Consider the following 23460-nt stretch of genomic DNA (forward strand, 5'->3'; position numbering starts at 1 on the left):
GGTTTGAGCATTGGCCAGCTAAACCCAGGGTTGTGAGTTTAATCCTTGAGGGGGCCACTTAGGGATCTGGGGCAAAATCAGTACTTGGTCCTGCTAGTGAAGGCAGGGGGCTGGACTTGATGACCTTTCAGGGTCCCTTCCAGTTCTAGGAGATAGGATATCTCCATTAATTTATTTATTTTATTTTAGCCCCATTGCGTTTGCCTTGCAAGCCCACGTTAGTTGACCTGAGCTCTGAGACTCGCTACCATAAGGCTTTTTTATTTGTTTGTTTATTTATTTTTGCAGCATGGATGTAACCTGAGAGATTAATGCAGGTAATGGACATCCACCAATGGGGAAGTCGTGTAACAGAAATATCAAGAAGTACATTGCTTTTGGTATTTGAAATAGACAAAAGGTAAAACAGTAACTATTTAAGTTACCACAAGAAGTATGGAGATAAGGCTAGATTGGCATGCACCGTATTAACACATTACGTAACTCTAGTTAGAAACACACGACACAATTAAAGTTAGTGTAAAAATATTCTAAAGTTTATAACACTCAAATAAAGGCAGAAGGGAGATTTTGAAATTACTCACTCACAGTGTAATGTTACAAGACAAAGGGATCGGAGGACGCTTCTCTCATATGAAGGTAATTCTCACACATACAAAGACATCACAGTTGTGGGGGGTAAATGTGTAGGATATAGAGAAGAAAATAGGGGGTGTTTAAATCAAAGTAATTTAAAATCACCAATTTCAATCATGATTTAAATCAGCAAGCAGGAAACCTTGATTTAAATAACTGGTTTCAACTGTGTTTTGTGTTTGTAAATTTTAATTTTTTTCCTAAAGAAAGATCAATTCTCATTGTTGGTAACCATTAAAACATGTTGATTTGCATATACATATAGCCTTTCCACTAAATTTGGTGCTTCTTTTTATTAACTAGGAGGATACATTATAGCTATACACATTTATTTAAGCAGTTATACAGCTTAACCTACATGTAATCAGCTTCTTAATTTTTTACATTTTTTATTTTAGAAAATGTCAAAAGAGGCATTTATTGTTTACTAGCTTATTTTTTACTTTTGATTTTTGTCAAGCTCTATATAGATGGAAATTCAATTTAAATTAAAAATGCATAAAAACAACATTTTAATTTTCTTTTTAAAGAAAAAATTATCTTAAATGTGCTGGAGACATAAGAAAAAACATTTATCAAAACATATTTTGCATTTAAAACTGATTAAACCAAAATATTATCTGTAATCAGTGAATTGAACTAATTATTTCTGGTCACCATGTCCTTCAAGATTTTAGAACTAAATGGATCTCACCTTGATCACCTAGTTTTTATTCACAGATTTGAAAGTGGGGGGAAGGGGGGGAGAGACACACACAAACTTTCTTGGCTTTTCAATTCCCAATGGGTTTCTGCACTTTGAGTGACCTAGTCACTGAAATGAACTAATTGAATAACCTGAAATTAAGAAAATATTCTCTCTGCACTTGCAGAAAAGGCTATTGCTGTAAAAAAAAAAAAAAAAATTAGCACTTAAACTCTGGCTCCAGATGCTTAGCCAATGACTTCCAGCAGTTCAGTGGTTTGATTTTCCGTAATTAGAAGCAAATATGTACTGCTGTTTATCTGGTATTTAATTTAAATGATTTTAACAGATAACAAGTTTAGGCCTTAACACAAGTTGTCAATTTCAAATTGAATTAAAAATTCAATTTAAACAAAAAAAATCTGATTTTTTTTAAATAATTGATTTTTATACACCCTTGCATAGCAGAACAGTGATTTAAGAAAGTTGCTAGTTTTGAGTCGCCTTTGAAGTTAGATACTGAGTTTAAACAAGACAACATAACAAAGTTTAACCATCAAATACTGAATTTTCACAGAGATCTAACATATAGTATAGTTCCAGATGTTTAAACGTACAGTTATGATCTCAAGACTAGTTCTTTAAGCAACAGCAAAAAGCTTTAGTAAGCTGGTAACTGTTAGATCGTCCCTAAGACACAAAAATGCAAATATTATTTCCCCCTGATTACAGTGCTCTGTAGATAAAGACCAAATGAGTGACAAGTAACAAGTAGTTAATTACAAGACATTAGGTTTAAACCATGTAACTCAGTCCACTTATGATTCTTAGGAAAAGATTTCAAATATTAAGGCTGCTAAAGGCTTTATTTCTTTCTTACTTCTAGGATAATCTTTCTTGGTATTTAGTTTGAATCAGGATATCTAAAGTTTATTAATCTGAAATTTCAAAGAATCCAGAACAATGGTCTGGATTTATAGAACACGAATCTGAACTACACGGGAGTTCAAGATTCTAGAAAGGCAGTATTTTTGCTCTTCACGGCCAAATTCCGGCTTTCCTCGAAGCAAAGAAATTCCCTGGAATCTAAACAAATTCTGACTTTTAAATCTTCCTATGCTTTAGAGCGAAGTGGGATTTATCTCACCCTTCAGTTGTCCAGGAAGTCTTATGGTGGAGGTGATTTCTTCTTGGCATCTTTGATCTTCAGGAAGGGACTCTCTTTCTTAAGGCTGCTTATATTTGGGGACTTCGGACCTTTACGCTTTGAAAATCCAGGTTGCTGTCCATAAAGGACTTCTAGTTAAAGAAACCCTCTCTTGGGAGAGCAAAGTCACTGAACACTTCTTACATGAATAGGAGGGTTCTTCTTGGATCAAGATCAGGATGCCTCAGCATTCGGAACCTCAGGACCTGCACTGGATCTCTCAGGTGAAGAGAGCTGCCTCTCAGAGGGGAGAGAACAGTGAACTGATATTTCGTAACACTTTTCATACGGTTATTCTTCCCATTGTATTGAGGGGCTTGGTCTACCCCTAAAGTATGTGTTTGGCAATTTCCCACTGGCCTTTTTAAATTTTGGTGAGGTATTTCCTTTTATTTAAGCTTGGTAGAATTCTATTTTTTATATACATATAACTTTGGCAGATAAGATCAGTGTTTACTTTTAAGCATTTTTCTATTTTTATCTGTTTACATTTTCACATTTTCAGAAAGTTATTCAAATCAGACTAGGGTGGAGTCAGACAATTATGTAAGGACAGAAGATGTTGAGATTCAAAAAGTTAAAGCTTTATAACTTTAACTTAACACACAAAATTGTATATCATTATCACATGTCAAAAATAAATATCCTTAAACTCTAGTAAGTTTTCAGGCAGCATTTCTTTTACTTTGCCTCTATGTAAATTCTGATCATCATGAATAGTAGTATGTTTTCAGTTTGTGTGTATGGTGAAATCGACATTTACCAAAAATAATTTAATCCTTCCAAGCCTACTTTTATTGCAAGTTACATATTCATTAACTGGAAAATTTAAGTGTCATGGCAAGTTTCCTATCCATTCAGTATTCAAACTTCAGAGAAGTCCATCTTTCCAATGATATGCAGCCTCTCCTTGGAATTCTTTAATTTCTTATTTAGCATTGTTAATAAATGAAGAGAAATACATTCTGAAAGTTCGCAAAATTACTAACTTACAAACGTATAAATGCACAAGCGGTATCCTACCAAAATTCCATTTTAAAATTTAAACCATATAGTTATCCTGTTAATGCATGCCTTTACTGTTTTTCTCATCCTCCTATTGTTTATGGTATCCTAATGTTGTGTCTCGTCAAATTATATACTGTGTGTTCTAGAGCAGGCATTATCCTATTCTGTTTGTACAATGGGCTCAACAATAATAGATGCCCATAGGTGATGCTTGAATAGAAGTAATAAATATCACTACCACCCGCACCCCACCCCAGTTTAAACTGTTCCTTGAAACCACTGTTTATCATTGGTAACAGGCGAGAATGTTTTCAGACATATGCTATAAATCATATTGCATTAGGAAAATGGCATGTCATATGAAATATGACCTGCAAACTATTACAAACACAGCATGGGAACATGATTTCCACATTCCCCAAATAATTAGTATGGGGAAAATACTTCCAAATAAATACTTGATCCTGGGTGTGGAATGCAGCAGCAGTCACAACTCTCCCACCATACCAATATCAGGGGATTGTACAGTGACTAGTAACATTTCCACTCTCCCCACGCCCCACCCCCATTTGTTCTTGAATTCCTCTTTATGTTGCTTCAAAACAGACACCATGAAAAAGTACTCTGAAGAGTACAAGGTTACAGAATCCTTCTTCACAATCTCTCTGAGGGCTGTAATATCATGCAGCAGAGTCACCATGATTTTATTATACTTATGATCTTCCAATCACAGAGCGAATTATAGGATTTTCCCAAGAGACAAATCTTGCTGATGTGTTTCGTGAGCTGTCCAATACACAAGCCTATAATATCCAAAGACAAACTATAGGACAAAATTAACTGTGGAGAAGGGGTTTATTCATTTCCCCTTTAATAATAATAATACCTAGCTCTTATATAGTGCTTTTCATCCCTAGATCTCAAAGCAGTTTACAAAGAAGATATTATCTTCATAGTATACATGGTGAAACTGAGGCACTGGGCAGTGAAATGACTTGCCCTAGGTCATCCACAAGGCCAGTGACAGAGCTGGAAATACAAGACCCAGATTCTAAGTCCCAGCACAGTGCTCTCTATAAATTCTAAACTTTTTTTATCTGGAATAATTTGAGGAAGAATTCCTTGCATTTTATGGATATGCTTCAGATAAGTAACCACACCATTTTACCCCTTTATTGCTGACTCACAGAAGACTGCCACGAAAAGGCACACAGCACAGGCTCATCCTTCTGGGATCCTTAGTATAGGTGATCAGGACCCAAAAGAGGCATTCTGAAATATGTGATTTCCTACAAGATAGTTACTGTTGGCAAGTATTTTAACACTTCTGAATAAGGTAGTGCAGTAAATAAAAAATTGCACACACTGTCACAGGTTATTAGTATCTCCTTCAGATTAAAGAAAAATTAATCTGTCTGATTTTTATTAAAATTATAATCACATTTATTTTCTATACTCAACCCAGCAGACTCTCACAATGTAAGGCTCTGTCCAGAAGAAACAGAGCCTTAAGCAACACACATTAACTATGTAGTGTGGTCCATAATCAAAGCTAAAAACAGAAACCACAGCTCCAGACTGGAACTCAAACAACTGCTTATAGAGGGGAGGAAACTTGGAGGAAGAGGGATGGGGAACTCAGCTCTCCACCTGCTACTCCATATCCTGGGTCCAGTTCCCTCTGGCGTAAGGCAAGGACATGAAGACATCGTAATTACTACAGTCCTTGATCTTATTACCCCCCTTACACATTGCCAATCAAAGTGGGGAAGAAAGTTGTATGGATGTCAGTCTGGTTGTCTCCATAAGTATTCAAATATCTTATATAGCCCTTATCGTATTACTTGAGCACTTTACAATTCATAAATTTTACCCTCACAACAACCCCGTGAAGTACAGAAGTATTATCTACTTTCTTATAGATGGGGGAACTGAGGTTCCGGGTAGATTAAGTGATTTGCTCACGGTCGCACTGGAAATTTGTGGCTGACCCATGAATCCTCATTACTCCCAGGGTGTGGAGCAGGGGTAGGCAACCTATGGCATGCATGCCAAAGGCAGCACGCGAGCTGATTTTCAGTGGCACTCACACTGCCCGGGTCCTGGCCACCGCTCTGGGGGGCTCTGCATTTTAATTTAATTTTAAATGAAGCTTCTTAAACATTTTAAAAACCTTATTTACTGTACATACAATAGTTTCGTTATATATTATAGACTTATAGAAAGAGACCTTCTAAAAACATTAAAATGTATTACTGGAATGCAAAACCTTAAATTAGAGTGAATAAATGAAGACTCGTCACACCACTTCTGAAAGGTTGCCAACCCCTGGTGTGGAACATAGGTGCAACCATTCCATAACCCTCCCCACAGGGATACTGGGGGACACATCTTAATAGTCCTCACCTCCCAAGCCCCAAAAATCTTCCCCCCACTACACACCTAGCTCCTTCTGCCCCCAATATCTTCCCCACAGAACCCCAAATCCCCCCATATCCTGCCCCACATAGGCCATGAATGGGGTCTGTGTTTGGCAGGGGGTGAGGTTGGAGACTATCAGCCTGCCACCCCTCCTTGGTCCCTTCTGCCCTGCAAGTCCTTCCCCAAAACTTCCAAATTACAACCCAAAACCGCCAAATCCCACCCCTCACACTCAGGACCCCATGGACTGTGGGGGGTGCTGTGCGGGTTTTTTGGTGGACTGTGTTGGCTCACCTCCACCAATTGCAAGTGGGGCATTTCATAGCTATTCATCTCTGTTCAGAGCATCTTTAATCTTAGTTCTGAGTCCTTCCCACCCCAATGGACCACTAGAGAGCAGGGGGAGGGCGGGGGGAAATTGGGTTGGGGGGCCTCTCTGGGTCACAACAACCTATCAAGGTTTACAAAGGGGTGTTGAGCTTAATAAAGGTTGGAGTACCACTGCATTAAACCACCTTTCTCCCCCAGGAAGATAGGAAATCTCCTCTCCAAACTTAGGGTGAGAAAGTAATGTGCATGTCAGGGTAAGAATACTTTATTCTCTTTCCATCCCCAAAATGTTAGAGATAAGTTTGGTCTTATTAGACCAAAGATTTGTCTATGTCCTCTAAGGACACATGAAAGTCAGGTTATGAAAGCCAATTTAAAAAGTTCTTCCTTGGTTGACAAATTAGCAGGCAAGGGAAGAAACTGCCCTCCACACTGGGGAGTGCATAAAGCCCAGCACATTGCCAACACAATTCCTATTAATACTTGTGGCGGGGCGGCTGCCCCACACAGGGAGAAGAAGGGGTTAAAAGCTGCACCAGGGAGGCTGCTCAGAACCCACTAATCAGGGAAGGGCTTATTGAGCCCACCAATAGGAGGAAGCCTTGCTGGAGCAGCAAATCAGGGCCAGTGAGGGCCATATATAAAGGGCTGCTCAGCAGAGCAGAAGGGAGTCTCTCCCTGGAGGGCAAGGGAGGAGGACTGGCTGCCTGAAGAAGTGCCATAGATAGAGCAGTGCTGGGCAGGGGCCGCAGAGTGTGAGGGTGAGCTGCTGGCTGATGCCTTGCTACAAGGGCTGAGAGGGTGCAAGAGCTACTGGAGAAGTGGCCCATGGAAAACAAGCAGCAGGTTAGAGGAGGGCAGTAGATGGCTGCTGGCTATAGGGTCCCTGGGTTGAGATCCAGAGTAGCAGGTGTGCCTGGGTCCCTCTCCCCGCTCACTCCTTTTGCACCCCACTTGCCAATGAGGAAAGTGGCTGGTATCTAGATGGCAGATTGCCCCTGAGGAGAGGGGCTGGACCTGGGACTGCAGTAGGCCACTGAGGCAAGTGGGGGGGACTAAGGACTGCCGGTGCCCCAGAAGGGGGGAGATACCGGAGTGGGGGCACAGCCGGAGGACCATGCCCAGAAGAAGACGCTGCAGTTCGGGGAGTGATGCGAGGCCAAAGAGTGGCGTGACACCACTAGCTGAAGGCGGACTGGCAGGCTGAGAGCTAATTCCCATGACGGCCAGCAGGAGGCGCCGCGATGCTGAGTCCCTCTCAGTCACAATACTGTTGCGTCATATTTAGCACTTATTTAGCACTTTTATTTCAAAAACAGTTGACAAATTTTATTTTGGAGTGCACCAGACGCATCAGTCGTCAGAACTGAGAGAACATTTTAGTTCCAAGACAGCCTATTAAAATCCTGTTGTAAGGAAGGATTTGTATTACCATTAGGTATCAAGCTGGACCTGCCTATTACATGTGGTACAAAAAAAACCACATCATCCAATGTTTGGAGACTTCAACAGTTACCTGTGTACAATGAAGATAATTAACATTTTTATCATTTAGCTCACTTCTATATTGCCTTCATTTTCATTTAACCTCTGCTAGTCTGAAGAGAAATACATCAGTCCAGGTATTGAATGCAGTGTTCCACATTCCTGAACCGGGTCTACACAGTTGTCTATACCATGTACTTCATCTGTAGATGCCTTTATTGTAGGAAACTTTCATTTCCTATCTACACAAATACACCAATTCAAATGGAACTCAGAGTGTTTTACTATATAAATGGAAAATTAGCACTCAAAGACAACTAAGGTAACTAAAGAACCAAGATCTATACAAACTTTTGGGAAATGAAGCTTATTTTTTTAACCCCACCAAAACTTAGATAGGAGATTGGAAAAGTACAATTTTTAAAACTGTATCCACCAAGATTCTATTTAGTTTAATAATATTTGCAAAACAACTGGTAAGTTATCCTGTCCTCAAGCTGAGATAGACTAAGCATGTTGAAAATAAAGCAAAAGGCATTAAGACGCAAACAACCAGAGAAATTATAGTGTCTGTACCAGCAGCACACAATACATTTAGCAAATACCATGAATCCACAAAAATGTTTCCTGAAAGCTCTATTACTGTGACACATGCATCTCAACATGGCCTCCTGTAACCCTCAGATTAATCACTCCTATGTGGTTGTGATATTTTATACTAAACATGCCATATAAGATATCATATGAAAGATCATGATCTGTTGAAACTCACTCTTCTGTGCAAATATGTATATCATTAATGATAATGACACCAGGAGGATTGCTCAACCTATTGATTCAGCAAAGCCCACCAGGACATATCTGGGGAAGTGTCTTCTAGGCACATAGACTGAGGGTTTAAGAAACAGTGGCATCTTGCCTTGGCCTTTCTCCTCCCCCACCTATGCTCGAAGCAACAAGAATGCTGAGAAGACGAAAACTTCAACTGAGGAAACTGGTCCAGGCTCAAGAGAGACCTGTGTATTAAGAACTGTAACATGCAGTGGGGTGAGAAAATTGCTTGCTAAATACTACCTAGTGTCATAAGGTTTAAAATTTAGATTCTGCGCTTATCTTTTATTTTCTGACCTCTTATTTATTTCTTATTTAAAATCTCTTTCCGTAATAAATCTTTTTTTATATTTTATCTAAAACTGTGATTTGTTTGAAATTTAATAGTGAAAAGTGCAAGGTCATGCATTTAGGGATTAATAACAAGAATTTTGGTTTTAAGCTGGGGACGCATCAGTTGGAAGCAGGGCCGGTGCAACCACTAGGCGAACTAGGCGGTCGCCTAGGGCACCAAATGGTTGGGGGCGCCCACTGGGTCTTAGCGTCCACCCTTCTCGTTTTCCTATCCCTGTTCTGACCCTTCCTGCAGGCTCAGAGTCTTCCTGGGAAGGGGATCTAGCAGTTAAAAGAGAAAAAGCCTCCAGCCTGCCAGACCTATTAGCACAACACTGAAACTGTTAAAGAGCCATTCAAGGGGTAATGAAGCCATTTAACAGGCATTTGCCAACCTTCAGGTATCTACTGTCAGTTTCTGAGTGTACTGACAAAAACAGTTGTGCATGACTGTCATATTTACTCAGGACATGTCAGTCTACAGGATCTTAGGCCTTGTCTACACTTGGGAATTCACAGCGCTGCCGTGAAGCGCGAGTGTAGTCGTGCCGCCAGCGCTGCGAGAGAGCTCTCGCAGCGCTGTATGTATTCCACCTCTCCGAGGGGAGTAGCTTGCAGCGCTGCGAGCGAGCGTGCAGCGCTGCAGGCGCTGATTACACTGGCGCTTTACAGCACTGCACTCGCTGCGCTCGGGGGGGGGGGGGGGGGGGGGGAGAGGCGCGTTTTCACACCCCTGAGCACAGCAAGTTGCAGCACTGTACAGCGCCAGTGTAGCCAAGGTCTTAGTTTAAAATTTGCTTTAAAAATATGTCATTGGTGAGTTGGTGAAGATTATAAAATCACATCTCTAAAAAAATCCTTGCATAGATTTTTAGATGCACAATCATCTTTAGCCTTAAATGCTTGGATCTTCAGACATATGGGTTTTTAAATAAATCCTTCAAAAGACCTCCCTTATCTAAAATACACATTTTAATTACTATAGTAAAAAAGTCCGAAGTCTTTCCAGTCCTTTCTGTTCATCCATTTCTCCCTTCACCCCCTCTCTCCTCCCCCACTGAAGAGAGCCCTTAAACAGACAACAGTCCTTTGCTTCCAGATAGCTGGGCGAAGAGTTTCCCTTTCTTTACTTCTGACTATCTGATGAACTAGTTTTAAGCAAAATCAGTACCTCAGTAAGATATAAAATCCTTTGTTATGCCTAAAATCTTTGGAAACAGGTTTTTAAAGTTGGTGAAATTTCATAAACATGTGTATTGTTATGGAGATCACACACAGTAAATTAGTGTTCCCTTTTTCTAAAAGCAATGAACATTGTTATGAACACACTAAACCTCTGTAACTAATTTAAAATAATGTCCGTTTCAGTGAGTTAAATATGTAGTAATCTGGAATGATTACTTTATGAAGGTTTAAGAGTACATTTAAAATATAAAATCAGCTTAGAAATACGGATTAAGAAAATGTAAAACAGAAGAGCTGCATCATGTATTCCATAATATTTAATGTTGTATTCAGCAAGACAGCTTACTCACCCTTACCACAAAGTTTTTGCCAATAAATGTCTGACAAACTTCAGGGCATATCAAAAAACCTGTGACTGACATTTTTTATTGCCAAATTTAGTGCTTTTAAGTAGGTACCTTCTGCATGTCCATTCTGCGTGAGGGAGAGGGTACAGGGATCTCTGCAGGGAACTCTGACTCTCCGCCACCGTGAGGCGGGCTGGGCGTCTTATTATTCTTTCCGCTTTGTCCCTCCGCCCCCGCCGGGCTGCAAGCTCAGGCTGCCATCAGGCATAGGTGCACCAGTTTAATAATACTGCATAGAGCCCCATAAATCTTAAGGACGGCCCTAGGGGTGCCAAAAAGCGGTGCCCTGGCTCGGCAGGGAGGAGCTGCCTTCCGGAGACACCGGAGAGTCAGAGCGTTGGCTTGCGGGGGCGGCGAACCCCAGCCATGGAGAAGCCGGCACGGCACAGGAGGGCAAAAGCCCTGCAAAGGCGGCACCGCTGCTAGCGAGGAGCAGCCGCGCCCCTTGCCCCTCCTGCCCAGGCTGCAGCCTGGCGCCCTCCCCGGGGGCTCCTGCAGACTGCAGCAGATGCATGCAGGGAGAGGCCCCCGTGCGCCCCCCATCTCCCCGCTCGCTGTGCTCGGGGTCTGTGGCTCCTGGGCATGTGAGCCACTGCCAGGGCGCGGGGCCCTGAGACTGCTCTGGGAGGGGCAGCAACAGCGGCAGCTCATGCTCCCGGGACCCGCAGAGCCTGAGCACGGCGAGGGAGGAGCCGGGGGACGCATGTAGTCCTCTGCCCACATGTATCTGTCCTCTGCCGGGGGCACCTGGCCACAGCCTAGGCAGGAGGGGCAAAGGATGCAGCTGCTCCCCGCTAGCGCCACTGCTGCCTTTGCAGGGCTGCTGCCCCCTGCGCCGCGCAGACTCCTCCATGGCTGGGGCTCGCCGCTGATGCTCTGGCTCTCCGGTGCCTCCGGAAGGTGGCTTCTCCCTGCCGAGCTGCTGCAGCGGCCCAAGCCCAGCAAAGCCAGTGAGTGGACTCGGGGCGGGGGCCACCAGGGTGGGGGTGGACTCGCGGGGGGGGCTGTGCACCCTCCAGGGGAGTTCGGGGGCGGGGAGGGGGGAACCTGGTCTGGGGAGCAGCCCCTGGGCATGGCTGGCCCCTGGGGTCTATAAAGGCGAACCGCGGCCAGTGGGAGTCGCAATCAGCCGAACCTGCGGACACGGCAGGTAAACAAACTGGCCCGGCCCGCCAGGCTGCTTACCCTGGTGAGGAGCGTGCCAGAGGTTGCCGACCCCTGATTTAAGCTCAGTACCAATGTAGACAAGAACAAATGGATATAAACTGGCCATCATGAAGTTTAGACTTGAAATTAGACAAAGGTTTCTAACCATCAGAGGAGTGAAGTTCTGGAAGTTCCAAGGGGAGCAGTGGGGGCAAAAGACAGATCTGGCTCCAAGACTAAGCTTGATAAATTTATGGAGGGGATGGTACGATGGGATAGCCTAATTTTGGCAATTAATTGATCTTTAACTATTAGCGGTAAATATGCCCAATGGCCAGTGATGGGATGTTAGATGGGATGGGATCTGAGTTACTACAGAGAATTCTTTCCTGGGTGTCTGGCTGGTGTCTTGCCCACATGCTCAGGGTTTAGCTGATTGACATATTTGGGGTCGGAAGGAATTTTCCTCCGGAGCAGATTGGCAGAGGCCCTGGGGAGTTTTCGCCTTCCTCTGCAGCATTGGGCATGGGTCACTTGCTGGAGGATTCTCTGCACCTTTAAGTCTTTAAACCACGATTTGAGGATTTCAATAGCTCAGATACAGATTAGGGGGTTGATACAGGAATGGGTTGGTGAGTTTCTGTGGCCTGTGTTGTGCAGGAGGTCAGACTAGACAATCATAATGGTCCCTTCTGACCTTAAAGTCTATGCGTCTAAGTGCTTGGGAAATCTCAGCTCAGATACAAAGGCTGGTGCATGTTTTCTCTACATTGAGGGAGGGGGCAGACAGGGTAATAAACTTACACTGTTCAGACTTCTGACCAGGGTGAGACAGTATAGTCCAGGGGTAAGAGGCTGGGAAGCTGAGAGGAATTGTCTGGTGCCTCTCTCTAGGTGATTTGTGAGCATTCATGCAATCTAGCTGGGTGTGGGGCTCCACATGCTGTTTTGCTGAGTGACAGCAGTTCCTGGAGAGGTTTGCTGCTTGTTACTAGCAAAGCATTGTGAGAGGTAGCCCAGGAGGAAGAGTTAAGGGGGTATAGCGGAACCCCAGTTCCAGGTTGCACTCTGGGCATGCCATCACAATTACCATTTATGCTGAGATGCTCTGAAGATTCTTCAAGCAACATCAAGATACAGAAGACCTTAGCACACTTCAGTACATCCAAATATGAAACTGAGGCATCTGAAAAACTGCCAACACTGATATGATGCATTTACCGCTTTTTGAATCAACTCAAATTGACAACTAGCCTGGAGTTATTATTGATCTGACACGGAGTTATTCTGATTAGTTTTAAATCCACTAAATTCTCAAGGATTCAAATATAACTTACCACAGCAAGCTGTGTCCGCGAAGCTACCGTGTGAAACACTGCAGGCATCATGAGAGATTCTTCAACTTTTAATTCCATCTCATTCTCTGCTGAAAATGTGGTTTTGGGAATAGCTGGTGGGCGTTCACATAAGATCATTTCTTTGTTGAACAGGAAAATTGGGTTTGTGTCCTGTAATAAAATAAAAATATCTTCATAAAGCACTTTGAGAAAATAAAACATGCCTGTAATCCAAACAACTAACTGCACTAGCATGTTCTGAAAACAGCATAACTTACATAACTATTCGCAGCAAATTACTTATATGAGTACTGCATCCAATTATATGTAAAACCACTTATTTCCTAATATTAAAAACAAGAACGAACAAACAAAAAAAGTCTACAGAAAAAAAGAAAAAAAAAAAAAACACACACACAACCCCTACCTCCCTCCAAAAAACCCACACATCACTAGGAAGCTGTAACTCTCACTTCTCCTCAACACTTTGTTTTGTAAGGGGACAAAGAGAGAGACTATAGTGTACACTTACTGTTCCAGCACTGTAACTACAGACTCTTCTGTCTGCTGCCATACACTCCCCTCCATTGACAACCAGCACCTGGTGCTGAATGGCAATCTTATACTTGGTTTGGATTGCATGTTTAAGGTCGGACACACTAAAAGGGAAAAACAGGAACTTTAGTATCAATATCTTATTTAAGCAACTGATCTTCTCTCATGCAAAGTATTCCTGTAATATACGAAGTAATTTTTAACTCTAACAGCAGTAGAGAAAAAACTAATTGTGAATAAGGGCAAAATGCATGTTTGTGTAAATACTGCAATCCGTTGCATTTCTGGCTTCCCAATTCATAGACTGAGAACAAAACATGACCCATCCTCAGAGAAATGGGTTTACAAAATGATACAGCTCAGCTATTTACACAAGAAGCACATCTGCAACTGTAATGCTGGAGTCCAGGATTAACATGCATTTCTGGCAATTACTGCCAAAGTTATATTAAACTCTGAACATGAATCAACTACTGACTTAGTTTAACTGTCCTCTTCGAGTCTAATATTATGTTAGGGGAAGTTATAAGAATATAAGAACTGTCATACTGAGTCAGACTAATGGTCCACCTAGCCCAGTATCTTGACTTCCAACAGTGGCCAATATCAGATGATTCAGAAGGAATGAACAGAACAAAGCAATTATGGAGAGATCCATCCCATGTCAAACACTGACAGCTTTTGGCAGTAAGAGACTAGGGACACTCAGAACATGGGATTGCATCCCTGACCATCTTGGCTAATAGCCATTAATGCAGCTATCCTCTCTGAACTTATCTAATTCTTTTTTAAACCCAGTTATAGTTTTGGCCTTCACAACATTCCCTGGTTCTTGTGTTATCTGAAGGGGGAAATAATACTTTCTTATTCACTTTCTACACACCATCCATGATTTTGTAGACCTCTACAATATCCTCCCCCTGTTGTCTCTTTTCCAAGATGAAATGTCCCAGTCTTTTTAATCTCTCCTCATATGGAAGCTGTTCAATACCTTTAATCATGTTGTTGCCCTTCTATGTACTTTTTCAAATTCTAACATATCTTTTTTTTTAAATGAACGGACTAGAACTACGTGCAGTATTCAAGGTATGGGTGTACCGTGGGCTTATGATATTTTCTGTCTTATTAGCTATCCCCTTCCTAGCTTTTTTCACTGAGCAGATCTTTTCAGAGAACTATTCAAAATGACAACAGGATCTCTTTCTTGAGAGGCAGCAACTAATTTACACCATATCATTTTGTATGTATAGTTGAGATTTTGTTTTCTAATATGCATTACTTGCATTTAGCAACATTGAATTTCATCTGCCATTTTGTTGCCCAGTCATCCAGTTTGTGAAATCCCTTTGTAACTATTGGCAGTCTACTTTAGACTTTACTATCTTGAGTAATTTTGTATCATCTACAAACTTTGCCACCTCACTGTTTACCCCCTTTTCCAGATCATTTATGAATATATTGAACACTGGACCCAGTACAGATCCTTGAGGGACCCTGTTATTTACCTCTATCCATTCTGAAAACTCACCATTTATTCCTACCCTTTGTTTTCTGTCTTTTAAGCAGTCCATGAGAGGACCATCCTTTTTAATCACATCTGCTTACTTTGCTGAAGAGCCTTTGGTGAGGTACCTTGTCAAAAAGTCCATATACACTAAAATCAACCGGATCACTCCTTCCCGCATTTGTTGACCCTTTCAAAGAATTCTAATAGATTGAGGAGGCATGATTTCCCTTCACAAAAGCCATATTGACTTGACCAACAAATCGTGTTCCTCTACGTGTCTGATAATTCTGTTCTTTACTACAGTTTCACCCAATTTCCTGTTACTGAAATTAGGCTTACTGGCCTGCAATTGCCATAATCACCTCTGGAGCCTTTTAAAAAAAATTGGTATCACATTAGCTATCCTTCAGCCATCTGATTCAGAGGGTGATTTAAGCGATAGGTTACATACCACAGTTAATAATTCTGCAGTTTCATATTTGAGTTACTTCAGAACTCTTGGGAGAGTATCATGTGGTCCTGGGGACTTATTGCTGTTTATCAATTTGTTCCAAAACCTCCTCTATCTACACCTTAGTTTGGGACAGTTCCTCAGATTTGTCACCCAGAAACAATAGCTCAGGTGTGGGAATGAATTCTGCTGTAAAGATTGATGCAAGAATTAACAGCTTCTCCGCAATGACCTTATCTTCCTTTAGTGTTCCGCTAGAACCTCTATTGTCCAGTGGCCCCACTGATGATTTGCCAGGCTTCCTACTTCTGATGTACTTAAAAAAAAATTCTCTTAAGTTTTTGTGTCTCTAGCTAGTTGCTCTTCAAATAGTAAAATTAGGCAAGCCAAAAAAGTTTTACACTTGACTGGCCAGAGTTTATGCTCCTTTCTATCTTCCTCAGTAGGATTTGATTTCCAATTTTAAAGGATGTCTTTTTATCTCTAACTGCCTCTTTTACTCTGTTTAGCCATGGTGGCATTTTTTTGGTCATTTCACTGTTTTTTGTTTTGTTTTTGTTTGTAAATTAGGGATAGACATATAGTTTGAGCCTCTATTATGGTATTTGTAAAACGTTTCCATGCAGCTTGCTGGTATTTCACTCTTGTGATTGTTCCTGTTAATTTCCATTTAACTAACCTACTCTATTTTGTGCAGTTCCCCTTTTTGAAGTTAAATGCTACTGTGCTGGGCTTCTTTGGTACGTTCCCTCTGACAAGGATGTTAAATTAAATTACATTATGGTCACGATTACCAAGTGTTTAGCTGTCATCACCTCTTGACCAGATCCTGTGTGCCACTTCGGACTAAATCAGTAATTGCCTCTCCCCCTGTGGCTTCCAGGACCAGCTGCTCAAAGAAGCAGTCATTAATGCTATCTAGAAATTTTACTTCTGCATCCCGTTCTGAAGTGACATATACCCAGTCTATATGGGGATAGTTGAAATCCCCCATTACTATCGAGTTTTCTATTTTTGTATCATCTCTAATCTCCATGAGCATTTCATAATCACTATTATCATAGTGGTCAGATGGTCAGTAATATATTCCTACTGTTAGGCTCTTATTCTTCAAGCATGGAATTTCTATCCATAAAGATTCTATGGTACAATTTGATTGATTTAATATTAGATTTGATTCTGTGCTTTCTTTCACATATAGTGACATTCTCTCACCAGCACGACCTACTTTGTCATTCCTATAGATTTTGTATTCTGGTGCTATGTCCTACTGATTATCACAGTTCCACCAAGTTTCTGTGATGGTTATTATAGCAATATCCTCATTTAATACCAGGCACTGAAGTTCATCCATCTTAATATTTAGACTCTGTACATTTATATAGAAATACTTATAAAATTTGTCAATATTAGTTGTCTTCCTTCATGTGACTGGCTCTCTGCTGTCTCTGATAGACATATGTATAACTCCATACTTTTGGGATTTATCACAGAATAAATGAATGCGACTTTTTCATTTGATTGTTTCTCTTCAGCTCCTACCTGTACTTTATCAACGTCTATCCTCACCTCTTTACTAGGGTATAGAGAATACCCATTAACAGATTCCCCTCCCCAAGGGATGCATCTGTCCAAACTGTGAGGTCGTCCACAACTGTTGGCTTTCCCCCAGACCTTAGTTTAAAAACTCCTCTACAACATATTTAATTTTACATGCCAGCAATCTGGTTCTGATTTGGTTTAGGTACAACCCATCCTTCTTGTACAGTAACTCCTCGCTTAACGTTATAGTTATGTTCCTGAAAAATGCTACTTTAAGCAAAACGATGTTAAGCGAATCATATTCCCTCAGAAGAATTAATGTAAATGGGGGGGAGGCTCATAGGTTCCAGATAAATTGTTTTCATCAGACAAGAGACTATAGATATATATATAGGTTTCAAAGTAGCAGCCTTGTTAGTCTGTATCCACAAAAAGAACAGGAGTACTTGTGGCACCTTAGAGACTAACAAATTTATTTCAGCATAAGCTTTCGTGGGCTGCAGCTCACTTCTTCAGATCTTCTTCACAAAAGCTTACACACACACACACACACACACACAGTATAAGTTTTAAAAAACAATATAATACCATACACACAATGATGATTGTGAAGCTTGGTTGAGGTGGTGGAGTCAGAGGGTGGGATATTTCCCAGGAAATGCCTTACTGCTAAATAATGAACTAGCACTCGGCTGAGCCCTCAAGAGTTAACACATTGTTGTTAATGTAGCCTCACACTCTACAAGGCAGCAGGAATGGAGGGAGGAGACACAGCATGACAGAGGGTGTGTGTGTGTGTGTGTGTGTGTGAGAGAGAGAGACACACACCTTGTGTGTGAGAGAGAGAGAGAGAGAGAGAGAGAGAAAGACCGCATTGCCCCCTTAAGTATGCTGACCCCACTCTAAGTACATTGCCTTTTTAAGTAGATCTGCAAGTTGAGACAGTAGCTGCTGCCACAAAGCTCCCTCCATCCTGAGCCCTGTCGTGTTCCCCACCAACTCTGTGGATAAGATACAGGAGCAGGAGGAGGGGGACACCCTGACATTAGCACACCTCTTTCCCCCACCCCCCTGTACAGCAAGCAGGAGGCTCCCAGGCACAGCTCCAAGGCAGAGGGCAGGAGCGGGAGGAACAGCTGAATTGCTGGCAATTGATAGCCTGCTGGGTGGCTGCAGCACAGGGAATTTAGGGGAGCTAATGGGGAACTGCTGGTCCATCCCGGTTCCAAACCCCCACCAGCCAGCTCCAACAGGCTGCTCTTTCTGCAAGCAGTGGACAAAGCAAGCAGCTGCCAAACAACAGTTATAAGGAGCACTGTGCAATGTTAAACCAGCATGTTCTCTAATTGATCACCAACGTAACAAGGAAACAATGTTAACCGGGACGACATTAAGTGAGGAGTTACTGTATAGGCTCCTTCTTTCCTAATAAACATAAAACCGTCCTTCCTACACCATCCATGCATTGAGACCCTACAGTTCTGCCTGTGTACCTGGCCCTGCGTATGGAACTGGAAGCATTTCAGAGAATGCTACAATGGAGGTCCTGGACTTTTAATTCCCTACCTAGCCGCCAAAATTTGGCCTCCCTCACCTATCTTGCCCTAGGTCACTAGTACCTAGATCTACCACGACCACCAGGTCCTCTGGCTTCTCCCCAGCACTGCATGTAGGTCTGTCTAGATGTCTCAAGAGATCCACAACCTTTGTACCCAGCAGGGAATTTACCATGTGGTTCTCATGGTCAACACAAACCCAGCTAAATACAAAAAAAACAGGAATACTTGTGGCACCTTAGAGACTAACAAATTTATTAGAGCATAAGCTTTCGTGGGCTACAGCCCACTTCTTCGGATGCATATGCACTTGTGGCACATGCATCCGAAGAAGTGGGCTGTAGCCCACGAAAGCTTATGCTCTAATGAATTTGTTAGTCTCTAAGGTGCCACAAGTACTCCTGTTCTTTTTGCGGATACAGACTAACAAGGCTGCTATTCTGAAACCAACTAAATACGTTTCTAATAATTGAATACCCTATTACTATCACCTGTCTCTTCTTAGTAACTGGGGTCCCCTCCCACGGAGAGATGGCCTCATTGTAAGAGGGTATCATGACATCTGGAAGGAGGGTCCCAACTACAGGAGTGAGTGTGAGTGAGTGAGTGAGTGAGTGTGAGAGTGAGAGTGTGTGTTGTGTATTTTTATCAGCTAGTATTGACTGGGTTCATTATACAGCCAGTAAATGCTAGAACACTTTAGAAAACTCCATTTTAACTTCAGCAGGAAATATCCAGTCAAATCATGATGTTGCATTGGAACATGTCAAGATGACACTACATTAGACAATCCATATTGAAGACAATATTCCAAATGTGGCCAGACACAAAAGCTTTATGTCAGTAAGCCACTGTTGCCTGTTATGTACCATCCCAGCAGCCTTTTATTTTTTCTTCCTGAAAAAATGCCCACAATCCTCATATTATTGCTTACCACCACATCAGGCATCTTTCTTCCACAGTTTCCCTTTTCCCTTTCTGGGCACATTTCCTCAATAATTAAGAAAATACTTCAGAGCAAGTTAGAAGTTTTATTTTAGTTTTGTTTTATCATTTTAAACATAAGTGAATTCTTGGCTGCTTCAGATCAACAGAATGACATTACTTTATGCATAGAAGTAATGCACTGTATGTCAGTTACAGACTATACTGGATACTATTTTGGCTACAGCTGCATATGAATATTAAAAATTGTATGGCTCCACATTCATAGGTATGGGTAGATTTTGCTGGTAGTGGAAGATAATTAAAATGAGTACTAATCATGTTGAAACATCCAGTTACAGAGACTGTAATGTTGTTGCTTACACATATGGAGGATAATTTCAGTATTCTGTCCAACATACACACACACAGGCTTTATTTTAAAGAAAAAACCCACAGCAGTTCACTCATTTTCTTACTTCTGTACCGCCAGTTCTGTGTCAAAGGTGAGGGTAGTTCCAGTGTTGACCACAAATACATATAACTTCATGATGATTTCTGTGTGTTCCTGAAGTTTATACCTTCCTCTTTGGTAGTATCATTTAGAAACTGCAAAGAAACCCAAGCACAGCATATTATTTACAGTTAACTCACTTTTTTAAAGAAAAAAACTAGGAAGGTAGCTAAACCTCAAAAACAACTTATTAGATCTTAAATCTTTCAACTGACAACATATTGGAAGGACCCATGGCGGGTTATGCCAGTCAGTACACCTGCATTGTGGCAGAACTGATGTAATTGCTTCCAAATCATCCCCAGTAGATGATGAGGCACTGTCAGATATTGCCATTTATTATTTCGGACTATTTTGTGGCTACGTGTTTCAGTAGTATGAAATAAAACTATACAATTATTGTATAATGAACATAAAAGTACATCACACAAACCAATATTTGCTTACATCTCTAGTATGTATATTTGTAGTTTATCATTTATAATATATTTTACTCCTGTCCTCTTTCACCACACAAAATCCTTAACAAATTTGGACTAGCTACCAATCTTTTGAAGGGCTTTATCTTTGTCCACAGTTTTTGTCAGTCAGAATTTGTTTGGTCTAAAATCCATTTTAAATATATGGAAAGAAAGGTTACGGCAGTAGTTACCACTCTTATTTTTGTTGGTGCTCATCTTACAGTGGATTTGCTGACTGGCGTCCCCAAGTTCCCTCTCCAGTACCCCAGCAATATGACCTGCTATAGGGTATGTCTACACAGCAACAGCTGCGCACAGGCTTGCCTACCAGCAATAACAGCAGTAACAACAGTAATGAAGTATGAGTAATACAAGCCTGGCACACACTCTGAGTACATAGTCAGCTCATTAGCCTACACTGAAGCACATACTATACTGTCTTCACTACTACTGTTACCTGTACTAGCAAGATTCAATCTAGTACGAGGGTAGGTTAACCCAGGCACAATTTTTGCTGTGTGGACATACCTATAGTTGACACCTTTTGTCCTTTACAATGACCACTCTCCTTCCTGGTCTATTGTCTGTTCTTGTTTTTGTTTAGTTTTACCTGGTCCCCCTTCTCACTCCTCTAACTACTAGAAGGCTAAATGCTACTTAGAGTTACTCCTGGGGGAATTCTGTGCCAAAACATTAAAAATTTCTGCAACAAAAAATTAAAAATAATGCACACAATATTTTAAAAAGTCTGCAAAATTCTGAATATTTTATTTGTCAAAATAACATGCTATAATCACACCAGTTTCAATTCTTTTTGGTCATTTATTTCAAATACCTGTCAGCAAGTATGTCTGTAACAATACAGACAACAAAAAAAGATTCAGGAAATGTTTTTTGACAAATAGATTCCTTACGAGGCATATTAATTCAGAACTCTGAGATAATAAACTACAATACAGAACCATATTTCCCACACCCCTCAGAAGCAGTGCAAAGGCTTTGGGGAGTCAGAAGTAATGGAGGAGCTGAGGGAAAGGAAAGTAATTGCTGGGTAGAAGCCTGGGTGTGAACTTGGAAGCTTGCTGGATATGGGCGGGAAAAGTATGGAATAGGTTTTTTTGGGGGGTGAGGAGGGATTGTTAGGGAGCTTTCCCCATGCAGACTCTGGCTGACCCCAGCCTTTCCCATTCAGTCTGGCACATCTGTCCCTGTCCCCATGTGTCCCAGCACCCCCGCAAAAGGCAGAACTACAGCAACTTTCCAGCAAAAGCTTTTTTCTGCACAAAAAATTAAAAATATGCACATGCAAAGTGGCACAGAATTCCCCCCAGGAGTATTAGAGTGGGAATATGTCCACTGCAATTGAATCCTGGGTCTTTCCATGGACTCAACTCATGCTTCCCTGATCAAACACAGCCATTGAAAAACGAGATGCTTAGAGTTGGAAAGGCAGCAACCTACTATCTCTTTTGCGTCAACAGTGTGCCCTTGTTGCCAAGAAAGCTAACAGCATTTTAGGCTGTATAAGTAGGGGCATTGCCAGCAGATCAAGGGACATGATCATTCCCCTCTATTCAACATTGGTGAGGACTCATCTGGAGTACTGTGTCCAGTTTGGGGCCCCACACTACAAGAAGAATGTGGAAAAATTGGAAAGAGTCCAGTGGAGGGCAACAAAAATGATTAGGGGGCTGAAGCACATGAGAGGCTGAGGGAACTGGGATTGTTTAGTCTGCAGAAGAGAAGAATGAGGGGGGATTTGATAGCTGCTTTCAACTACATGAAAGGGGGTTCCAAAGAGAATGGATCTAGACTGTTCTCAGTGGTAGCAGATGACAGAACAAGGAGTAATGCTCTCAAGTTGCAGTGGGGGAGGTTTAGGTTGGATATTAGGAAAAACTTTTTCACTAGGAGGGTGGTGAAGCACTGGAATGGGTTACCTAGGGAGGTGGTGGAATCTCCTTCCTTAGAGGTTTTTAAGGTCAGCCTTGACAAAGCCCTGGCTGGGATGATTTAGTTGGGAACTGGTCCTGCTTTGAGCAGGGGGTTGGACTAGATGACCTCCTGAGGTCCCTTCCAACCCTGATATTCTATGATCTCATATACATTACCGCTCCTGCCACATTAGGGTCACTGACAGAGCAGTAAGAGAAGGCAAGCTCTTTGGGGCAGGGACTATCTTTTTGTTCTCTGTCTGTACAATCACCAGCACAATGGGATCCTGGTCCACAACTAGGGCTTTTAGGCACTACAGTAATACAAATAATAAAAAATAAGGCAATTTGCTTTTGAGCAGCTGCATACCACTTTCTCTGATGCCAGAAAACCACATTTGCAATGTGGATACAGAATACAAGGGATTTATGCCACTTGAACCTCCATACTGTTTCTTTTTCTCTGCTTTGTACAAGGAGGGAACAGGTCTCCTCTCAACTCTTCAGGATGAGGAACACTCAGCTGAAGGGAAATATTTTGATCTACAGCATCACCTCCGAGTACTAAATCAGTGGATATGCATATCCACCCTGCAATCACACCACTCTCCTTTTATGCAGGTAAACTAAATCAGGCACATAATCCAACATAGCATCTCGTGTCCTGGCCCCATGCATCAGAAAAGCAGCAGTTTATGGAGGTTTGTTTTGTTCTAATAAGTAGTTTTTTGCATCCTTCAATGTCTACTTCATGCAAAGCTAGGGTGACCAGACAGCACGTGTGAAAAATCAGGACAGGGGGTGGAGGGGTAATAGGAACCTATATAAGAAAAAGCCCCAAATATCGGGACTGTCCCTATAAAATCGGGACATCTGGTCACCCTATGCAGATCAAAAGGTATCGCCTGTTCTTTATGAAGAACAATAATGCACTTAGTTGGCACAGTGTGGCCAATATGACCTGACCTACCTATAGAAAAGAGATTCATGTGTTTAAAGCCTATG

General features: G+C 41.7%; 1 protein-coding gene across 13 annotated transcripts in view; it reads right to left on the minus strand.

Moving 5' to 3' along the window:
- The window catches only part of RB1CC1 (RB1 inducible coiled-coil 1), a 195718-nt gene that overhangs the window by 139349 nt on the left and 32909 nt on the right, over positions 1 to 23460 (minus strand). For all 13 annotated transcript variants that reach the window (XR_010598864.1, XR_010598863.1, XM_065585532.1 and 10 more), the window contains 3 exons: positions 20026 to 20155; positions 13544 to 13670; positions 13012 to 13182 (listed from right to left, as the gene is read on the minus strand). Coding sequence is in view for 7 of the 13 variants with exons in the window: in XM_065585532.1 (XP_065441604.1) it covers positions 13012 to 13182; positions 13544 to 13670; positions 20026 to 20096 (369 nt within the window). In the remaining 6 variants the exon portion in view is untranslated. The remainder of the gene's footprint in view (positions 1 to 13011; positions 13183 to 13543; positions 13671 to 20025; positions 20156 to 23460) is intronic.

This window comes from Chrysemys picta, chromosome 2, assembly GCF_011386835.1.
Source record: "Chrysemys picta bellii isolate R12L10 chromosome 2, ASM1138683v2, whole genome shotgun sequence".
NCBI lineage: Eukaryota > Metazoa > Chordata > Testudines > Emydidae > Chrysemys > Chrysemys picta.